The sequence below is a fragment of the Mandrillus leucophaeus genome, unplaced genomic scaffold, assembly GCF_000951045.1.
Source record: "Mandrillus leucophaeus isolate KB7577 unplaced genomic scaffold, Mleu.le_1.0 Scaffold231, whole genome shotgun sequence".
Classification (NCBI taxonomy): Eukaryota; Metazoa; Chordata; class Mammalia; order Primates; family Cercopithecidae; genus Mandrillus; species Mandrillus leucophaeus.
The window spans coordinates 2252657-2272252 of record NW_012102377.1 but is presented as its reverse complement, the minus strand read 5'-3'; the positions used below and the strand labels follow the sequence as shown (position 1 = coordinate 2272252).

General features: G+C 40.7%; 1 protein-coding gene across 2 annotated transcripts in view; it reads left to right on the top strand.

Annotated features, from left to right (window-relative positions):
* The window catches only part of ETV5 (ets variant 5), a 70761-nt gene that overhangs the window by 16590 nt on the left and 34575 nt on the right, over positions 1–19596 (top strand). For both annotated transcript variants that reach the window (XM_011981891.1, XM_011981890.1), the window contains exons 6-7: positions 11427–11556; positions 12497–12784. In XM_011981891.1, the coding sequence (XP_011837281.1) occupies positions 11427–11556; positions 12497–12784 (418 nt within the window). The remainder of the gene's footprint in view (positions 1–11426; positions 11557–12496; positions 12785–19596) is intronic.

The window sequence follows — 19596 nt, the reverse complement described above, 5'->3', positions numbered from 1 at the left end:
CGCCTGTGGTCCCACCTACTCAGGAGGCTGAGGCAAGAAGGTCACTTGAGCCCAGAAGTTTGAGACTGCAGTGAGCTATGATTGCGCCATTGCTCTCTAGCCTGGGTCACAGAGCAAGACTCTGCCTCTAAAAAAACAAACAAAAAAAGATTAAATGAAACCCAGGTAGGGGAACTTTTATCAATAACTCTTAATTCCTGTATTCTGGGAGAAATTCCACTATTTTTGCAGACAACCTCTTAGAGATGTTTCAGATACCATTGTCTACTAATGCTATTTATACATTTTCAAAGTTGGTTCAGTTCTTTTCTAAGCTCCATTTCTTCCCTTTAGTTTCTGTTATATTCAAGGCCATTTTTAGAATTCTAGAGTAATCTTCCAGTGTCCTTAATAATTGTGTTTCTACCACCACCCTTAGGAACTGAGAGTGGGCTCTCTGGAGATAGTGTCTATGCTATCTTTCAAGCAAGGTGCCTAGCATTTTTTAACATAGCACTCACCAGCAGAATTCCTCAGCTTGCATTTCAAAAATCTTCCCCAAAAGGTCTTGGCTCTTGAATTTCCAGACACTTGATACAACCTCATCTATTCTCATGAGCAAGAAAGGTGTCTCCTTCCCTCACTTCCTTTCCCACTGTGGCAAGACCTGGCTCTAATTTCATTGGCTGCTATTTCATCCTGGTATTTCTAGCCATTTTCATGCAAGGCCATCAAAACTTCAAAAACTTGAATCTGGGTCTTAGGTTGGTCTTATTCCTATACCAATGTAACCCTAACCCCATTTTTTGGATCTGTCTTTCCCGTAGTCCATGTCATGATAATACATTCAAAGCCTTTTATTTTTAGCTGATTGTATTACCCCAAGTTTCTAGGTCTAAATCAGGAAGAATAGAGTGTTTTGTTGTTTTTTTGTTTTGTTTTGTTTTTGTCCGCACACCAGTTCCTGAAGCCTCTCTTCTGCTGACTGTAGTTTTTTTCCCCACCGCATGGGAGAAATCTGATTCCTGAAGCCAAGTGTTCCAGGAACTAGCTTTACGACTCCCTAATTTGGCTCTTGCGTTATTTATTGTACAGAAGATGATAATTGGCCTTATAGGAAGGGATTCTATTCTATAACTGTTCATTGATGAATTCTGCTACCTCATGGTTAATCTGATACCCTGGAGCCCTGAAATATGCCACCAGGGTGACAGTCAGTCCTTTGGTTCTTGCTGAGAAATAGGACAAATCGCAAAAATACCCCAGAGTCATCAACATCATAACCCCATTCCACCACCGTGATTAATTGCTAATCTAAAGTCCTGAATACTATACAGCTGTGCCAGTTCTGAAGCTTCTTTCCCTGTACCTGCTAATAGCAAACTCTATCCCAAAGCACAAGCACAAAGCACAAGTGTTACTTTCTTCATGTGGGACTTTGCCCAGGACAAATACAGCTGTTCTTGCAGAACGAGCCTGCCCTGAAATCTCAACCCTGGCATGTGGTATGGCCAGCCAGTTGTTGGCTTATCAGGTGTTTGTCATGTCCCCCGTGAGTCGTATGGAGGGCCTTGATTCCACACTGAGGTCCAACTGCCATTCTTGGTTCCTAAGACATAAATGCATAGGAGATTTTCCAAACCAGTGTACTTACTTTAATACAGTTTAGGTCTTCAGCCCCATATTCCTTTTTATCTAGCCTGGTAAACTAGGCTGAACAGTGGGAGCCCCTAGGCTCAGAGCAGCAAAAGCCTAGGCCACCTATTTCCAGCTTCCTCTCATCCTGATCCCAGCCCTGCTTAGCGTTTAGGGGTAGAAGGGGCTAACCCAGCTGCTTATGAGGGAAGAAAATGAAGGAGAACCATAAGAAAGAGAACTTTAATTCTGCCAACCTTCCCAGGTTGATGATAGCTGCCTTGCACTCTCTTGAAGACCCTGGGGATGAAATCGAATGGGTTGTCCAGCTATTCTGGACAACCTATTGTCCTAAACCTGTTTTACATATAAATTCACAAGGAGTGGAAATTCTCCATTTTTTCTCAAGAATGGTTGTGGTTGACTTGGGCATATACTTTAGTTCCTGTTATATATGCACTAATATGAATATAGAGTTACTGATAGGTGTTATTTTAATCATTTTGCTTTTGTGTAACTGCTGTCTTTCTACCCAAGCAGTTTGGTGGAAGTATTAGCAGCAGGCAGTAGTCACAGTAACAGCAGTGGCTGTTTTTATTTTGCTGTCTCTGGAGTGTTCGCTTGTCCTTTCTAAGTGGGCCAAAGCCAACAAAATGTTTGAGAACCACCGGCGTAGACATTAGGTGTGACCAGCATTTATCCTTGTGTAAGGCTAGATTCCCAGGGGTGTATTATCCTTCCAATTCAGTAATAAGCCAAGGGTGGCTTTCTTCATGTGTCGATATATGGTTTCGAAGTTCTTAGCATTTCTACTTTTGATATGTTAGTCAATCATAAGGTAAAGGATTTTTTTCTCCAGATATCTCAGAGGAAATGGGACGGAATCACTGTTTTATTTATTTATTTTTAAAACGTACTGCTACATTTGCTTCATCTCTGTGTATGTGTAGTTTTTTCTTGACCATTTGAAAGCAAGTTTCAGGCATTATAACATTTCACCCCAAATACTCTGGTGTGCATCTCCACAGATTGACATTCTGCTACATAGCCTAAGAAAACCTTTATTCAGTAATATTTAGAATTCTCCAATTGTCTCCAGATATCTTTTTAGCAATGTTGATAATGGTTTTGATCTAGGATTCAGTTTAAAATCACACATTGCATTTATGTTTATGCTCCATTTATCCTCTTTAATATGCAACAGTCTCCCTAGCTTTTTTATTTTCCCTGTAACAGTAACTTTTTTGAAGTCTTGGCCAGTCATTGACTTTTTTACGGTCCATTTTTAAAGAATATATAGAAATGCAAATAGCATCCAGAAATGCTGCCCTTAGGCTTAGAAATCTCCAATGTTGTTGATTCTCTCACTTCTCACATTCATGTGTTTGTGTTGGCCTTAAAACAGTGGTGAAAGAACAGAGTGACACAGATGGAGAGAATTGGGTCAGAGATGGTTTGTGCATGTTTGAGGAGAGGGCTTTTGGGGGACTCATTAAAGAGTTTTTAGCACAGCTTGCTCAATGGTTGATTTTACTATGTGTGGGTGATTTTCCACATATTAAATTCGAGAATTTATCCTTACACAGGTTAGCTGTGTGAGATATTAAAGAAAAACGGCACATTCTTCCATACCTACTCCAGTTCTGCTTTTAGAACTTGTGTCCCCTAACTAAATTTGATAACATTGTCGATTTTTATTTTGGGAAACTGTTGCCAGGCAGGATCAATGTTAAGCAAGTTTGAGCATGCCTCTTACTTGGTTTGGAAATCCAGACATCTCCTTTTCCAGATGTTCTTTTTTAAGTGCCAGAACCTGTCCACTTAACCTTATCTCCTTGTGAACCTTCTTGTTTCCCAGAACAGGGTATTATCTACTATTAGAGACATTCACTAGTGCTGTTAGAGCAATTACAAAGAATATTGAGGTATAATAGATTTTATGTGTGAAATGAGTTTTTAATCTGCTCAGTCCTAAAATAAATATTTCTGACCCTCTCTGGTAATATAGTAGAACTTAAAAAAAAGGTCTTACCCTATCTACATCTTTTTTCCTGCTAACTAAGTATTTGAGCTTTGTCTCAAAATTCATCAAAAAAGGCAAGAGCTAAGAGTAGACAGCACTATGTTGGAAGCACAAGGTACACTCCCTCTGGTGACTCAAAGCCGTCTGGTCTTTGCCAGTGGAGTCCTCAGACAAGTTAAGGGTAAATCAGAGAAAAAGAGGTCACACTTGCTCTTCCCTGATGGGTTTTTCGGTTCTGTTTTGCCAGTGTCCTTGTTATATTTCCAGGTCCCTCTTCTTGATCATCTTTTCCTCTGCCTTCTTTCCCTGTGTTCTATTCACTCCCACAACCATAGAATATTAATAGTATGGGCAGGTGTCTCGGACTTCTCTCCCCTCCCACCCCCATTCTTGGACTACACAGTATGTAATTCTTCCTCTAGAGGGAAAGGATGTGAGATGGCAGTGGTCAGAGAGAGGAGCAGTGACCCAAAAAGCTGGTGGCCAGGAGACTTAGGAGAAGGCCTTCGTTTCAGGATGGTAGCTCTGGAACCCTGAGCAGTGTATGGTCACTACTATTTGTGTACATTCCACATCATATCTGTTCAAGTGTAATGGGAGGTTCTGGAGACCTAGGCCAGCCTCCTGAGCTGCAGCCTCATGGACACACCATTCAGAAGCACGTGTCAGTGCTCTGGTCAACTTCTGTCATGAGACACAACTTTCCATGTGAAGTAAGAGGATCATGGCTATAGTGTATGACCAAATAAGGTCTTCCCTGGAAGTCAGGCCTGCACAGCTGATTTGGGAAAGATGAGTCTGGCCCAGATGAAGGTAAATGAAACTGAAGAAGGGAGAAGGAAAACCCCAAAACAGAACCTGAAGCATGGCAACTGGTGGAAGGTGGTCAAAGCCTGTGTGTGAAGTAGGAGAAATCCGGATGCGTTTAGTCCTTCTCCCCTTCAAACCGCAGGGTAACTAAATGGCAATTTCTTTAACACTCAGCAGCTACATAAATGTTTTATGTATTCACAACAAAGTCTGTGGCAAACTGAAACTTTGATGATTATGAAACACCAAAGAAAGCCTTATTAGACAAGATGGGTTTTGCCTTTAAAAAAAAAAAAAAAAAATCCTTTTGAATGGAACTGTCGCTCATCATAACATCCAACGAAAGTGTTTTCCTACGTCTTGATCCTTGGGGCTGTAACAGTGAAGTTTACCGGTAGCAGTGGGCATGGGGTGGCTGCCTTGAACAGTCCACAGGCCTGTACTTGTGGGCAGGAAACAGATTTTGTCAGCAGAGGGAATTATTATTCCTCTTGAATGGACCAGTTTATTTTTTCTATTTTAAAACAACTGAGTTGTTTCTTTGGAAGACTGTTTCTAGACCATCACAGAAGAAAGATTTTCTAAAATTTGATAAATCTTAATGTTAACTGTGGTGCTATTTGATGAGGACCAGGCTGCTTTTTTTAAAAGTAGAAATGTAATTGAAGTAACATACAGAAATCACAAGAGTACAGCTGCATGATGTATTCTCACAAACAGTGTAAGCATTTAGATCAGAAAATGGAACTTATCAGACTATAAGAAGACTCCTGTGCCCCCTTAACAGGCACCACCCCATCGAGAGTAACCTCCCTTCTGACTTTCAAACACCGTAGATTAGTTTTGTCTTTTTTTGAACTTTATATAAATGGACTTACATGGCAGGTACCCTTTTGTGCCTGACTTCTTTTAGCTCAGCATATTTGTGAGATTCATCCATGTTGTTAAGCATAATTGCAGTTTCTTCATTCTCCCTTCTGTGTAATGCTGAGATTTTGTTGGGGGTTACACTGAACCTATAGATAAATTTGGGAAGAAATGGTATCTTTATAATGTGAAGCATTCCAGTCCACCAGCATGATCTATCCTTCCCATTTATTGAGAGTTCTTTAATTTTCCTTAGTGTTTTGTGGATTTCAGTATAGGTATCTTTTTTCTTTGTTTTTTCTTGAGATGGGGTCTCACTCTGTTGCCCTGTCTGGAGTGCAGTGGCATGATCACAGCTCACAGTAGCCTCAGCCTCGTAGGCTCAGGTGACCCTTCCACCTCACCCTCCCTCATAGCTGGGACCACAGGTACACACTACAGTCCCGGCTGATTTTTTTTTTTTTTTAATGTATTTTTTTGTGGAGACAGGATTTTGTTAATGTTGCCCAGGCTGGGCTCAAACTCCTGGGCTCAAGCGATCTGCCCTGCCTTAGCCTCCCAAAGTGCTGGGATTATAGGCATGAGCCACCATGCCTGGCCCAGTGTAGACATCTTATATATCTTTTATTAGACATTTTCCTAGGTATTTGATGATTTTGTTGATATTGTGTATGCTTTTAATTTCACATTGTTTTAGTTACTGTATATTGAAAGTTTTTTTAACATGTTGACCTCATAGCCAATGACTTTGCTTACTGATTCTTATACTTTGTGGTCATTTTTATATTTTCTATGTACCCAACCAGGCCACCTGTTAATAATGACAGATTTCTTTCCTTCTTTCTAATTTGCCTTGTGTTTATTATTCTTGCCTTATTGCACTGGCTAGGACCAGGCTTGGATTTTGATCCCTGTATCAGATAGAAAAATCTAAGGAGTTCCCTAGTCTAATAAGAAAAGCAACTATGAAGTTGGTTGACTTGTGAGCATGACATCTAAATTTAAAATGGTGTTACGGTTGTCTACAAGGCAATACATATACTTGATTGTGCATACCCACAGATACGGACTTAATTACATCTTATCAGCTAGCTGCCCTTCTTTTTCCTACCCCTGACGAGCTAAGACTGTCATACATATATTTGCGCATAGATCCTTAGCAGAGTTCTTATAGTCAAATCGGGGTCCAGACAGCTCACTCAAGATCTTCCTGCCTCAGTGGTGGTAGTAGAACAATTGTCCAGAAGCAGTTTCAGGGCGGGGCAGGGCTTCTCGGGAGAGAGACGGCATCCATGGCTTCAGTGCAGAGTCTGGGTAGTAGTGACTGACTGTAGAAGACAGCAGGTCTTCTGAAGTGCTGGCAGCTGTCTGAATGAGCAGAAGGTTTTGATCAGCTTAACTATAGAAGGGAGAGTGAGATCTTTTAGATGGAATGCTAGAATGGGAGGCAAGGATTACAAAAAGTGAAGGCTGCCAGGCGCGGTGGCTCACACCTATAATCCCAGCACTTTGAGAGGCCGAGGCAGGCGGATCACCAGAGGTCAGGAGTTCAAGACTAGCCTGACCAACGTGGTGAAACCCCCGTCTCTACTAAAAATACAAAAAATTAGCCAGTTGTGGTGGTGCACGCCTGGAATCCCAGCTACTCGAGAGGCTGAGGCAAGAGAATCACTTGAACCCGGGAGGCGGAGGTGGCAGTGAGCCAAGATTGCGCCATTGCACTCCAGTCTGGGCAACAAGGGTGAAACTCCGTCTCAAAAAAAAAAAAAAAAAAAAAGGCTACTGGAGTCGGGGATGTCATTGCCTGTGACAATGGAGGTGAAATAGAGATCCTGGTTAATTTTGGTATCCTAGAGCCAGACAAAGGTGTAAGTCCTTGAGTGGATTTAGGGGTATGAGATATGGCTCGCACTGGGGAGTGTAGGGTAAACATGAGGATACAGCCCTGAGAGCTGGAAAAAAGTATCCTTCTGTTTTCTTCTCCTGTATTGTCTTCCTTCTCTCTTTCCCTTTTTCTTTTATTCCCTCTTTGATTGGTCTTTTTTCTCTCAGATTCCTTCTGGGAGCCAATAGAATGAAAAGACTAAGAACGGCATAGGTAGGAATCCTGGCCCCTGCCCAGCTGTGAAACCGTGGCGAGTGACTTTGAGCCTTGTTTTCATGTTTGTAAAATGAAGGCAGTGGAAGCATTAATGGCTTTCTTATTAAATTGGGAAGATTTAATGAAATTAGATGTATAAGGGCAACTAGACATAAAGGAAATGGTAAGGGGTCTGGCTGGCTGCTTCTTTCTTGATCAGCCTTCTCTGTTCTCTTCCAGAGGTATTAGTTCTTCTCAACTATTTTCCCTTTGTTCTAGAGCATTTTCTCTTAACCAGGTGTAAGTGGTATTTTTGTTTAGTTGAAAAAAAAGGTTTATGCCTTCTATTTTGAATGTACAAAGTGAGCGAGCAGAATATCTTGCGTTTTTGTCAGCGTGGTAGAAGATGACTACAGTGACAGTGCAGGGGCCCTTGCCTCTTCTCCCCTCGAATAGCAGCAGCCTAAGACCTTTAGTTCCTTTGGGCCTCAGGATCCTTATCTATAAATGTAAGGACTTGAATTCAGCATACTGAGTCCCTAATCTATCTCTAATTGCATCGTTGAGAAGATGCTAAAAGTCAGATGCCTTACTAAATTATGCAGCCCATGAGCAAAGGACCATGTCTGTTTTGCTTAGCATCATATACCCCTGACATCCAGAATACCTGGCCCATTGAACATACTCTGTGAATGAATGAATGAATTGAATGAATGAATGAATGAATGATGAAGGAAAGAAAGATCTTCATGACAAAGAGGGTAGTCCCCGTTCAGCAAGAATTATTGTCAGGACACCCCTGACTTTGTGGGCCCTCTTCTACAATTCTGAATTTAAACTCAAAGTTTCTAATTGCAGAAGATGTTTATTAGCTCAAATGTCAACTCTTTTTTTTTTTAGCATTTCTTTTCAGACTTCCTCAAGAGTTCATGATCCCTTTTCAATTCCAATTTGTTGCCATCCTTTATAGTCCTGGGTCTCTGTCATCATCTAGTAAGTCAGCTGTGCAAAGGTAAATACTATTTTTGAAAGCACAGGGTATAATTACACAACATCATAGCACCATCTGCAAGGTGCTGTGCCCTTTTCTTTATTTCTCAAGGCAGCATCGCATACCTCATTTTACAAATGAAGAAACAGACTGAAAGCAAGGAGCATTCCTTGGGCTTTTGAGTTCCTGCTTTAAATACACCACTATCTCTGACTAACACATGCCAGAATTAGGCTCCTTCACACATCCTCTAGTCCTACAGACCTTTAAGGAGCTGAGCCTTGTTCCTCACCACTCATAGGGCCCCTCGTGGCTTTCCTGTCAGTGTAGATCTGTGAAACTTTTTCCGTTCTCGTTCCTGCCGTGTTTTATCCTGGGTAAGGAAAGTATGTATAACTAACATCGTACCCAGCCTTGTAGGGCAGATGTGGTCCCTGCCTTCAAGGGTAAGAACAAATTGGAAATACAATCCATTTGTTCACGCGAATACTTTTTGAACTCCCCCTTTGTATAAAGAATATACTATTCCACATACAAGACATTTTGGGGTAGAAGGTACTATATAATTTAGAGTCAAAATGATGTGGTACACACTAAGTACTGTCTAGATTTGAAGAAATCAAGACATCAGAATTCGCTGGCAATTTAGATCCTTTTAGATATGTGCAGTTCCCAAAACAAATACAAAATGTTTCTTTCTGGGCAACTTTGGCTTACCCTCTGGTGTTAGACTTGTCAGCAGAATTGGTAACTGTTACAATAATATTGTGACAATGTCAAGACACTTCTAAAATCTGAAATCAGATCATTGAATAATACACTAATTGTTTTCTTTCCAAACAATTAGGTAAAGTGATTGCAAATGACTATCATTAGATAAAGCAAGAAAGGTAGACGTTTCAAGGACATGTAGCTTTTGTTTAAATTGGGTCATCATTACCTTTCCTCATTATTTTGCCAAAACTTTTATAGCAGAAGACTGGTGAGAGGAACGGCAGTGACCAAGGGGCAGTGCTGAGAACTGCCAGACTATCTACTGCATTGGAGAAAGGGATTTCTGTGTCAAATTCTCATTTACTACCAACATTCAAACAAGCTTCACTATTTTCTGTGTCTGAATATTTGAAACAATTGATAACAATTGAGTGTTGGCTGCCATGATGTCACCATCAAAAAATCACGAGAGAAACTCTAATGACTTCTAAATATAATCTGCTAGTTCTCAGCTTATTTTATGTATTCAGGAAAAGCAGTTGGCATTATGTAAGAAAGGAATTACGAAAACCTGTCCTTTCAAGTCAGTCACTGGCAGGACTTTGCAGCAACATTGCTTTATAACCTTGTCATCTGTGATAGAGTCATCTGTCTCGTACTCACTCCTGAGTTCAGAATTTGGGATTATAGAGGCACCTGAGAGGCCAGTTGGCTGGAAGATTGTTCGGTCTTATCAGATATTAATAGAAACGAGATGATTGTTTAGGCTGGGCGCGGTGGCTCACGCCTGTAATCCTAGCACTTTGGGAGGCCGAGGTGGGCGGATCAGGAGGTCAGTAGTTCGAGACCAGCCTGGCCAACATGGTGAAACCCTGTCTCTACTAAAAATACAAAAATTAGCTGGGCGTGGTGGCGGGCGCCTGTAATCCCAGCTACTCAGCAGCCTGAGGCAGGAGAATCATTTGAACCCAGAAGGCGGAGATTGCGGTGATCGCGCCATTGCACTCCAGCCTAAGCAACAGAGTGAGACTCCATCTCAGGAAAAAAAAAAAAAGAGAGAAGTGATTATTTGTTTAGCTAGTTCTACCTAGTATAATTACTAAGAATTAACCTAACTCCTAAAGATGTCTCAGGTTTAAACATTGAGTCAAACTGAAAATGTTATTGGGTCACCAGATCACTGACTGTAGTTAGCTATTTAATGAGACCTTTGATACAGTGGCCAGCACAGAAGCTTAACTTGCTCTCCTTCCCCACCTTCCAAGGTAGCTAGACAAGGAGTAACTGTTCTAACTCAACTAGAAGGCAGCCCTTATAGCGTGAAATGCATCTTTCCACTTCGGATAAAATGCTGTCTCTGCAACAATTTAGCTCCTAGAGAAGACAGAAAAGGCAAACTCAGTTTTTTGTTCTTTGGGGTTTTTTTGTTTTTTTTGTTTTTTTTTTTTTTTTGGGGGGCCACTACATGTAAATCACCTTGATTTGAAAAATTCTTGTTACTCTGCCCTCTCAGGATCCTATGTGGAATATGTAGTTGGCTTCCAAACCAAAAGCAGTAGCTCCATGCATTTATTCCATGAATTCAGGAACATTCACTGTACCATCTATGAAAGGACTGGTTATACAAACCCACCCTTGCTGGTCAGTCACTGAGACAGGCCTGGAGCAGATGTAAGCACAAAGGTAGCCAGGCTTTCTGCTTTCTGTATTCATTAGCCTTTTCTAGGTAGTGGATTGGTCTGTTGTTTTATTCCTTTGCTTTTAAAATTTTTGGAATGCCTCTAAAGTTGAATATTTCTTGCTGAGAGCTGATATTTAAAGTTACTTGAGGAAGGACTTTTTAAAAATTCTATATTTAATTTGTAAATATGCATCTGAATAAGAAATATATTTGCCACAGCAATTTTAAGCCTTTGATAAGCTTAAATGTGTTGGTAATGTCTACCAACACATTTTTGGTCGTTTCGTCCTTTTTGGAAACAAAATTCTTCATGTCTGCAGCCACTTGCATTTTTGGTGGAGACCCATTACCTGCAAGGTTTTTAAGAGTTTTGCAGCTTCTGGAAAGCAAGACCCATGACCAAAGAAATTTGGGAAAAAAGACTTGGCTAATTAAAAGTGTCAGATGATGACTTCTGACTTTGAAGAATTTAATTGGCTTTAGATGGGAGGTTGTGTGTTTAATCGTTTTGCTTTTTCTGACGTGTGACTTGACATGAGTTCCAAGAACAATCAGCTAGTTAGAAGGTTTGCAGAGGAAGCATTGTGCTCCCTGTTAATCAGCTGTTCTCTCTCTATTCCCCCCCTCATCCCTCTTCTGATTTCAGTGGTGCTTCATGCCCCACCTCCAACCAAGATCAAACGGGAGCTGCACAGCCCCTCCTCTGAGCTGTCGTCTTGTAGCCATGAGCAGGCTCTTGGTGCTAACTATGGAGAAAAGTGCCTCTACAACTATTGGTAAGTGGGCAAGTGGAGTCGAAGAAAAGCTGCCCAGAAAGGCTCTGGAAGTAGCCATCAACCTGAATGTTCCTTCCCAGTGTTACTTACCCAGCAGACCCTGGGGTAGAACACATCCTCCTTTCATGGCAGTGTCATCCTCCAGGTGTAGCATAGTCCCCTTGGGATCATCGTACTGCACACGAAAGAAAACCGTTAAAGCCTTGTGGCTCCGCAGGGCGCTAAGTTCATAGGGTGCCCAGTCCTTCTAGGGAAAGAGTCTCAATCCTGGGATATTTGATCTGTGGCTTTGAGGCAGGTAATATATACTTCTTCTTGTCTATCATATGTTAATGTGAACTTTAAGCACCAAAGAAGTAATCTCCAAATCAGAATATATGAAAAAGTCTTGAAGCTTGTGCCCTTTACTTAAGAATATCCAGGCCTCAGGAATGAAGCTTTAATTTTAAATCATTCTTTGCTCTAGAAGATAAACATAGATTTGCCTGAAAGGGGGAGGAGAAGAGTTGTTAATTCAAATGATGTCACAGCACAGACGTACCTTCAACACAGATTCTGACTAATTCCTGGGAACCCTGGAATAGTTAGGAGAGGGGACCAGAGAACACCTGGCAAAGCGTAAATTCTCCCCTCACCCACCCACCCTACACAGGCATACATGGAGAATTCTTTTAGAAGGAGGGAGAAAGGAAACCGGAAGCAGAGGCTAAAATTATCCTTGAGAAAAATCACTAGAAGTGTTAAACAAGTCCCTGTGACGCAGTGTGTTTGTCACTTTTCGGAGGTACAAATATCCCCTCAGGGCTACGAGCGATTTAACTATGTTAATGCTGTTATTTCCTGGCAACAATGGGCTGCAAACTAGCTTTCTGCTGGACTTGGTAACCATGCTAATGGCTTCATTTCAGCTTAATGGTTCCTTCTCTTTTTCTGTTTACAGTGCCTATGATAGGAAGCCTCCCTCTGGGTTCAAGCCATTAACCCCTCCTACAACCCCCCTCTCACCCACCCATCAGAATCCCCTATTTCCCCCACCTCAGGCAACTCTGCCCACCTCAGCGCACGCCCCTGCAGCTGGCCCTGTTCAAGGTGTGGGCCCCGCCCCCGCCCCCCATTCGCTTCCAGAGCCTGGACCACAGCAGCAAACATTTGCGGTCCCCCGACCACCACATCAACCCCTGCAGATGCCAAAGATGATGCCTGAAAACCAGTATCCATCAGAACAGAGGTGGGTGTTGATCTGGCCTTCTTCCTTACCTGCCTCCCTCATCCCTGTCCTTTCTTAGTGGGAGAAGGGAAGCAGTTTTTCTTGTTTACCAGGTTCCTAAAAAGTTATGATTGCATTGAGGCAGCTTGTGAAGCAAGACTAATGGAAATATGAATATGACTGTTTATATACTACCCTGTTCCCAAGGTACACCAGATGGTTGATGGACTACGACATCCTTATGAAGTAGGTAAGGGAGAGGTAACTGGTATTCTCCCTTCTCACAGAACTAGAGGAAGAATGACTTGCCAGGATAGTCTTGTCCCTCACTGAGGGCAGGTTCCTGACTCCTCATTGGATGCTGCCTACTATTAATAGAATCGAACTTTGGTTGTTAACATTTCACTTACATATAAGGGACGATTGCTGAGTTATACAAGGTAGTATTACTCATCTGACTTTAACATGTTTTAACAGTAGGAGATTAGCTAAGGACCTTGTTTATACGTCTGCTTTTGAGATAGAAATCTCCTGGTTACACTGCAGGTGGGGTTTTTATATTTCTACAGACATTGAGGCATCAGGAGTAACTTGTCCAGAGTCATTCATTTATCAAAAAAGTGTGTAAAGGGAACCTTCTCTGTGCACTCCAAACCTGACCTCTTAAAGTTCCAGCCTTCTAAGTTTATTATCTGTGGCATTCTAGAATCTCTGATGCTTGTGGCCTTCTTTTATAGATGATGTGCTGGGGGCCTTTTTTTATTTCAAGTTTCCTTGGGATAAGGAGATAACCATGGGTGGGTAGTTGTCAACAATATTACCAAAGGATGCAACATGGTGTGGGGGGGCAGCAATGGGGCAGGGGTAGGGAAAATACATGAGTGTACCTTTCCCAGGCCTGGTCCATTCCAGATGCCTGCCAGTATTTACTTGGAGATCACTTTATTTCTAGATGAAATGCAGGGAAAAAAATAAGGTCCCTTTGTCTGGTTCTGATCCACTTCCCATTTTGCTCTGAAAGTCACCATTAAGAACAGCAGAATATGGCTAGTTGCTGTTTATTCCTTGGTTAGGCCAAGGGACATGAACACTCGTGTTACACAGGGCTCAAGGGGTGAGCACTGATGGAGTTGGCGGGGGGCTGGCTTGGGAGTGGGCCTCTATTGCCACCCGGGGCTCATCTGGAACACACAGCTGCCTCTGAGCTTTTGGCAATTGTTACCTTGTACTAACAACCTGTACTTGTGCAGGAGAGTTTGGATACTTGGTTTTTTATGTAAAAATTGTAGATTTTTTTTTTCAAGTTGGCAACTAATTCAAATTAAAAACAACATCACTCTGCAGACTAAACAAAACTTCTCTGGGCAAAATCACCCCGCAGGCCTGCCAATTTGTGAACTCTGGCCTAGATATCATTTTTATTTCAATGGTTTTTTGGTGTTTTTAAACAGCATCTTGCTGATTTTCTGCAAGGGTTATGGGGAAACTGGGGAGGTGGGGTGGGGTCGGGTATATATCCAGTATTTGAAATTCTTAGCAAACTTCTATTTGTTGTACCATGAAGTATAAAAGAAAATTCCTTTATCTAATATTTCCCCCTCGATCCTTGTTCTTTATCCGAGGGGCTTATGTAACATACTGTATTAACAGTTAACTGAGTTGGGAGACAAGTATCCTAGTTCTCCTGGAGAACTGGGAGACGGTAGCCCCAGTCTCAGCTGTGAAATAAGCCTGTCTCCAGTCCACCCAGCCTCCTGAGAAGGAAGGAGGTTTGGATTCCTGGGATTGATGAATTATTTGCCCTTGGGTGTTGAAAGGAAGAGAGGAGGGAACGAGAATGCAGATATTTCTTTTTTGGGTGATTCCTCCTTGAAGTCTGCCTGTGCATTTTGGACTTACTTGTTCTTATACTCTGCCTTTAGGACTGATGGGTCTAAAATTCAAAGTTCTCACACACACTATCCTTGAGATAATTGAGGTAAAGGGGGAGGTATTATGTAGGCTACCAAATTGATCAAAAACAACACTTTGCACTTGGGTTTCTACACAAGAATGCTGTCCTTTCAAAGTTGAAAGTGCACAGGAGTCCCCACGGAGTGTGGAGGGGGGATTTTCAATGCAGATTCCTTGTTAACATTCAGAGATAGAGTCGGTGGGCCTGGGGTGGGGCTTGGATATAGTCTTGTCACACTTTGAGAAATTGTGATGCAGCTCTCTCTACCCTCATCCTTATTCCACCCCACCTTTATTTAAAGCATATATTACCAAATTTTGTTTCTACTGCCTTTGTCTACTAATATGGTCATCCACGTGATATCTGTGTGACATAAAACACATCAAAAACATGACTGATTTTGCTTTTAGATACTGGATAGTACACAGAAAATGAGACAGACTAAAATCCCTGGTTTGATTTTTGTAAAAGTAATAGAAATTACAGTCATGGATAATATCAAGCTTAATAATCATACATTTAATAACTTTTATGCTTGCCGAAAAGTGGGACAGATTACTTTTATTGGTGACTAGGTTGTCTCTTGGCTTAGAACTTAAAATTAGAGGGACTGTTACTTCAAAACAAAATCCCTAATACAAATACATGGTATTTTGCATGATAGAAGTAAATAGAGTCTCATTTGAAACTTTTAACAGCCCTGTGACATAGGCAGAGTAAAAAAAAAACCATTTTGCAGATTAGAAATCAGGCCTCAGCACGGTTAAGGGACTTTCTAAAGCTCACATAACCAAATACAGGGTCCTACATTCAGCAACCAAAAACTTTCATGACGTATAATTACGCCATTTGTTTCAGTTATGATTTTATTTGGGCTGCTGACATCCACTAATGTCTACTATAAAAACTGCGTAATTGACCTTGATAAATTTGTTTTGACCTTGAACATGATCTCTTTTTTTATTATACTTTAAGTTCTATCTATCTCTTCAACTACAAAATCTTAATAAATTCCTATATCATTTAATCCAAACCCATGTGCTTAACATGTGTCCTTTTTTTTCGCTGGGTGTGCCGTATCTGTTCAGTTGAATAGAGTAAGCTCTTTGAGGATAAAAACCTGTGATTTAGACTCCTTTCTTTATGCCATATTTAGCCCTGTATCTTATTTGTCCTCCATTTATGTTTATTGATAGTGATGGAAATTTGCTAAATTATGCCGTAAATAACTAAAATGTAATCTAGTCAAAAGTACATCCTTGCCGCACATGGCAGCACACACCTGTAGTCTCAGTTACTCGAGAGGCTGAGGCGGGAGGATCACTTGACCCCGGGAGTCCTGGCTCTGTAGTACACTATGCCGATCTATCAGGTGTCCACAGTAAGTTTAGCAACAATATGGTGACCTCCTGGGAGTGGAGACCACCAAGTTGCCTAAGCAGAGGTGAACTGGCCCAGGGGTCAGAAACAGAGCAGGTCAAAACTCCCATGATCTCACTGTGCCACTGCTCTCCAGCCTGGGCAACATAGTGAGACTCCCATCTCTAAGAAAATAATGAAGAAAGAAAAAAGTACATTCTTAATGTTTTATATAGTCTTAGCATATAATTCTTCACAATTCAGTTTATTTTTAGAAGATAAATACTGTGTTTGAAAGCCATGATTTATACTGGTGATTTCCTCCCCACAAGGAGAGGGGAAAAGATATGTAATTTGACATGTTCAGACATGTTCCACTTATCCTGAAAGACTAGCTGCTCCTGGAAGAGGAGAAATATTTTTTCCTTCAGCCTTCCCAATCTTGAGAGTTTTCTCATTGTATTATTTATGATGTTTACATGTGCTGGGTGGAGGAACTTAGAAAAATATTCCTATGTCATGCCTATAGTACTGGCCGCATATATTTTTGGCCTTTATTAAACTATATCTCATTATATCTTGTGTTGAGGAAAGCCCTACAATTCAACTGAAGAAGCTCCACTAAGAAAAATGTATCTCTAAGAATTTTGGAACACATTGCTTTGTCATTTACTTGACATCAACAAAAGAGGTTAAAACCCAAGAAGCAGCAACATTTAAGGAAAATGCTCTTGTAGTAGAAGAATCCTCTGCTTCTGGATAGCCCCTAAGGGCATCAGTATTGTGGTAGGCTAGCACGCTGTAAATTGACAGAACAGAATGTGCCGTGCTGGAGTCATCAGGAAAAGGTCAACTGGGTAGTGTCTTCTGAAGGAGGAAACGGCCTAAGCTGTTTGAGAATGTCAAGAACGTCTCCCTCAGTGGTTATTATTGAGGATTCAAAGCTTAAAGGGATGGGCTAAGTTTTCTGGAATTTTGATTTAACAAAAACTACCAATTCCTTAAGGATGCTAGATAAATTAAGAGATTTAATATACTTGTTTTTCCTCATTTTTTCTTCCTCTCTTAAAGTTCATTACCCTTAAAGTAAATTGCTATTCATTTTTGTCCTTCAGATTTTGTAGTACAATAATTTTTAGAGAGGAATAAACTTAACTGTGAGTCACATTTGTAGCCTGGCCTGGAATAAAGTGAATGTGTCTGATGCATCTCTTCTCCAAGCGCCTGTTAATAGCATGTTGTGTATGCAGCACAAATTCACTTTGGGATCTGAAACTGAGTTTCGTGGATGCTTAATGGAACCTTCTTTGACAGACTGAATAATGTTCTTGCAATGGTTAGAGTGCAGAGATTTTTTTAGTTCTGAGTCTTAAGAGGGTTTGTTTTCAGCGTTTCATCATGTTTACAGTAGGCTTCTTACTACCTTTTAACAAGCTAAAGGACACTTCCTTTTATCCCCAGTTTACTGAAAGTTTTTAACATGAATAGAGGTTGAAATTCATTAAACATTTTTACTGCCTGTATTGGGATGATCAAATAATTTTCTCCTTTAATTTCTTAATATGGTGAGTTACATTGATTTATATGAAACCAACCTTGCATTCTTGTGACAAAGCTAACTTTTTTTTTTTTTTTTTGGAGACAGAGTCTTACTCTGTCACCAAGGCTGGAGTGCAGTGGCGCCATCTGGGCTCACTGCAGCCTCCACTTCCCAGGTTCAAACAATTCTCCTGCCTTAGCCTTCCTAGTAGCTGGGATTATAGGCGGGCGCCACCATGCCCAGCTAATTTTTGTATTTTTTAGTAGAGACAGCGTTTCGCCTTGTTGGCCAGGCTGCTCTCAAACTCCTGACCTCAGGTGATCCACCCACCCCATCCTCCCAAAGTGCTGGGATTACAGGCGTGAGCCACCACACGTGGCCCTTGAATTTGGGTTTTCTGATATAAATATGTAAGACTTCCACACCTGTCTTCATGATTGAGAAAGTACACAATTTTTCTTTCTTGTATTGTCCTTGCTAGGTTTTAGCATTGAGGTTATATTCATCAAATGAGTAGAGGGTGTCTTCCCTTTTCTGTATTTTAGAATATCTCATGGGAAATTGGAAGTCTTTATTCCTTGAACTTTTTGAAGAATTTACTGGTAACACCATATGGGCCTGACATTTTCTTTGTAGGAAGATTTTTAATTACTGGCTCAGTGTCTTCACATTTTACAGTTTTGCCCTGGATTTCTATTTAGTTGAATAAATAAATAAATTTTTCTAAGTTGTCCATTTTGTGTGAGTTTTAAAATTAATTGACATAAAGTTATTTGTGGTGCCCTTTCTAAAATCTCTATAGCATCTGTAGTTGTCTTTTTCATTTTTGATATTATTTATATAGACCTTTTTTTTTCCTTAGTCTTGGCAGACAATATATTGCCTTTTCAACAAATCTGCTTTTGGCCTTACTTATTCTCTCTCGGGTGTTTTCTGTTTCATTGATTTCTGCTCTCACTAAAATACTTTATTCTTTGTTTTCTTTGGGTTTATTCTGTTTTTCCAACTTCTTTTGTTGTGTGATTAGCTCACTAATTTTTAGCCCTTTTTCTTTATAATATATAAGCACAAAACCATATAAAATTTCTGTTAAGGCTGGGGTGACTGTACATGGAAGTTTGCCAAGTCACTTATGGTCTGTCTATGCCTTGTCTAGAAGTGATTGCTAATAGCTGCTTCTTGTACTCTCCAAAGGATCCTGGTTTGGACAATCAGTTATTTGATCTCCCTATCCAAGTTCTGCTTTAGATACATTGCACAAGTTCTGATTTGCAGTATTTTAAAAATTCAGCTCCAAGTATTTTCTATTATTTCTTTCAACCTTGGAGTTCTTTATAGATATGTTTCTTAATTTCTAAACATATGGGATTTTTCTGGCTGCCTGGACTATATGATTTTTATTTAAATCTCCCCCAGAGAGTATTTTAAAACGATTGTAGAAATACTGTAGACCAGTGGCTCTGGAGTGGGACAGACTGACAGATCTGGGGTTGAATTGCTGCTCTGTTACTGTGTGACCTTAGGCAGGCACTCACCTTCTCCAAACTTTGGTTTCTTCATCTGAAAATAGGATAATAGACACCACATAGAAGCATTGGGTGGATTAAATAAAATCACACTTGGATAGAGAAGGTGTTCAGTAAATGTTAGCTTCTATGACAATTTTACTTCTTAAAAATCACTTTTATTTTACACAAACTATACTAAAGGACGCTTCCTTAAATGAAGTAGATACCGCAAACTGAGAAACTTCATTGTTTAATGTTAAGTTTTTAAAATGTAATGCTCCCTTTATCCCTAGTCTTTCATCATCACACTAATATTTTTTGTTTTGTTTTGTTTTGAGATGGAGTCTCACTCCGTCGCACAGGCTGGAGTGCAGTGGTGGGATCTCGGCTTACTAAAACCTCCCCGTCCCGGGTTCAAACGATTCTCCTGCCTTAGCCTCCCTAGTAGCTGGGATTACAGGAGCACACCACC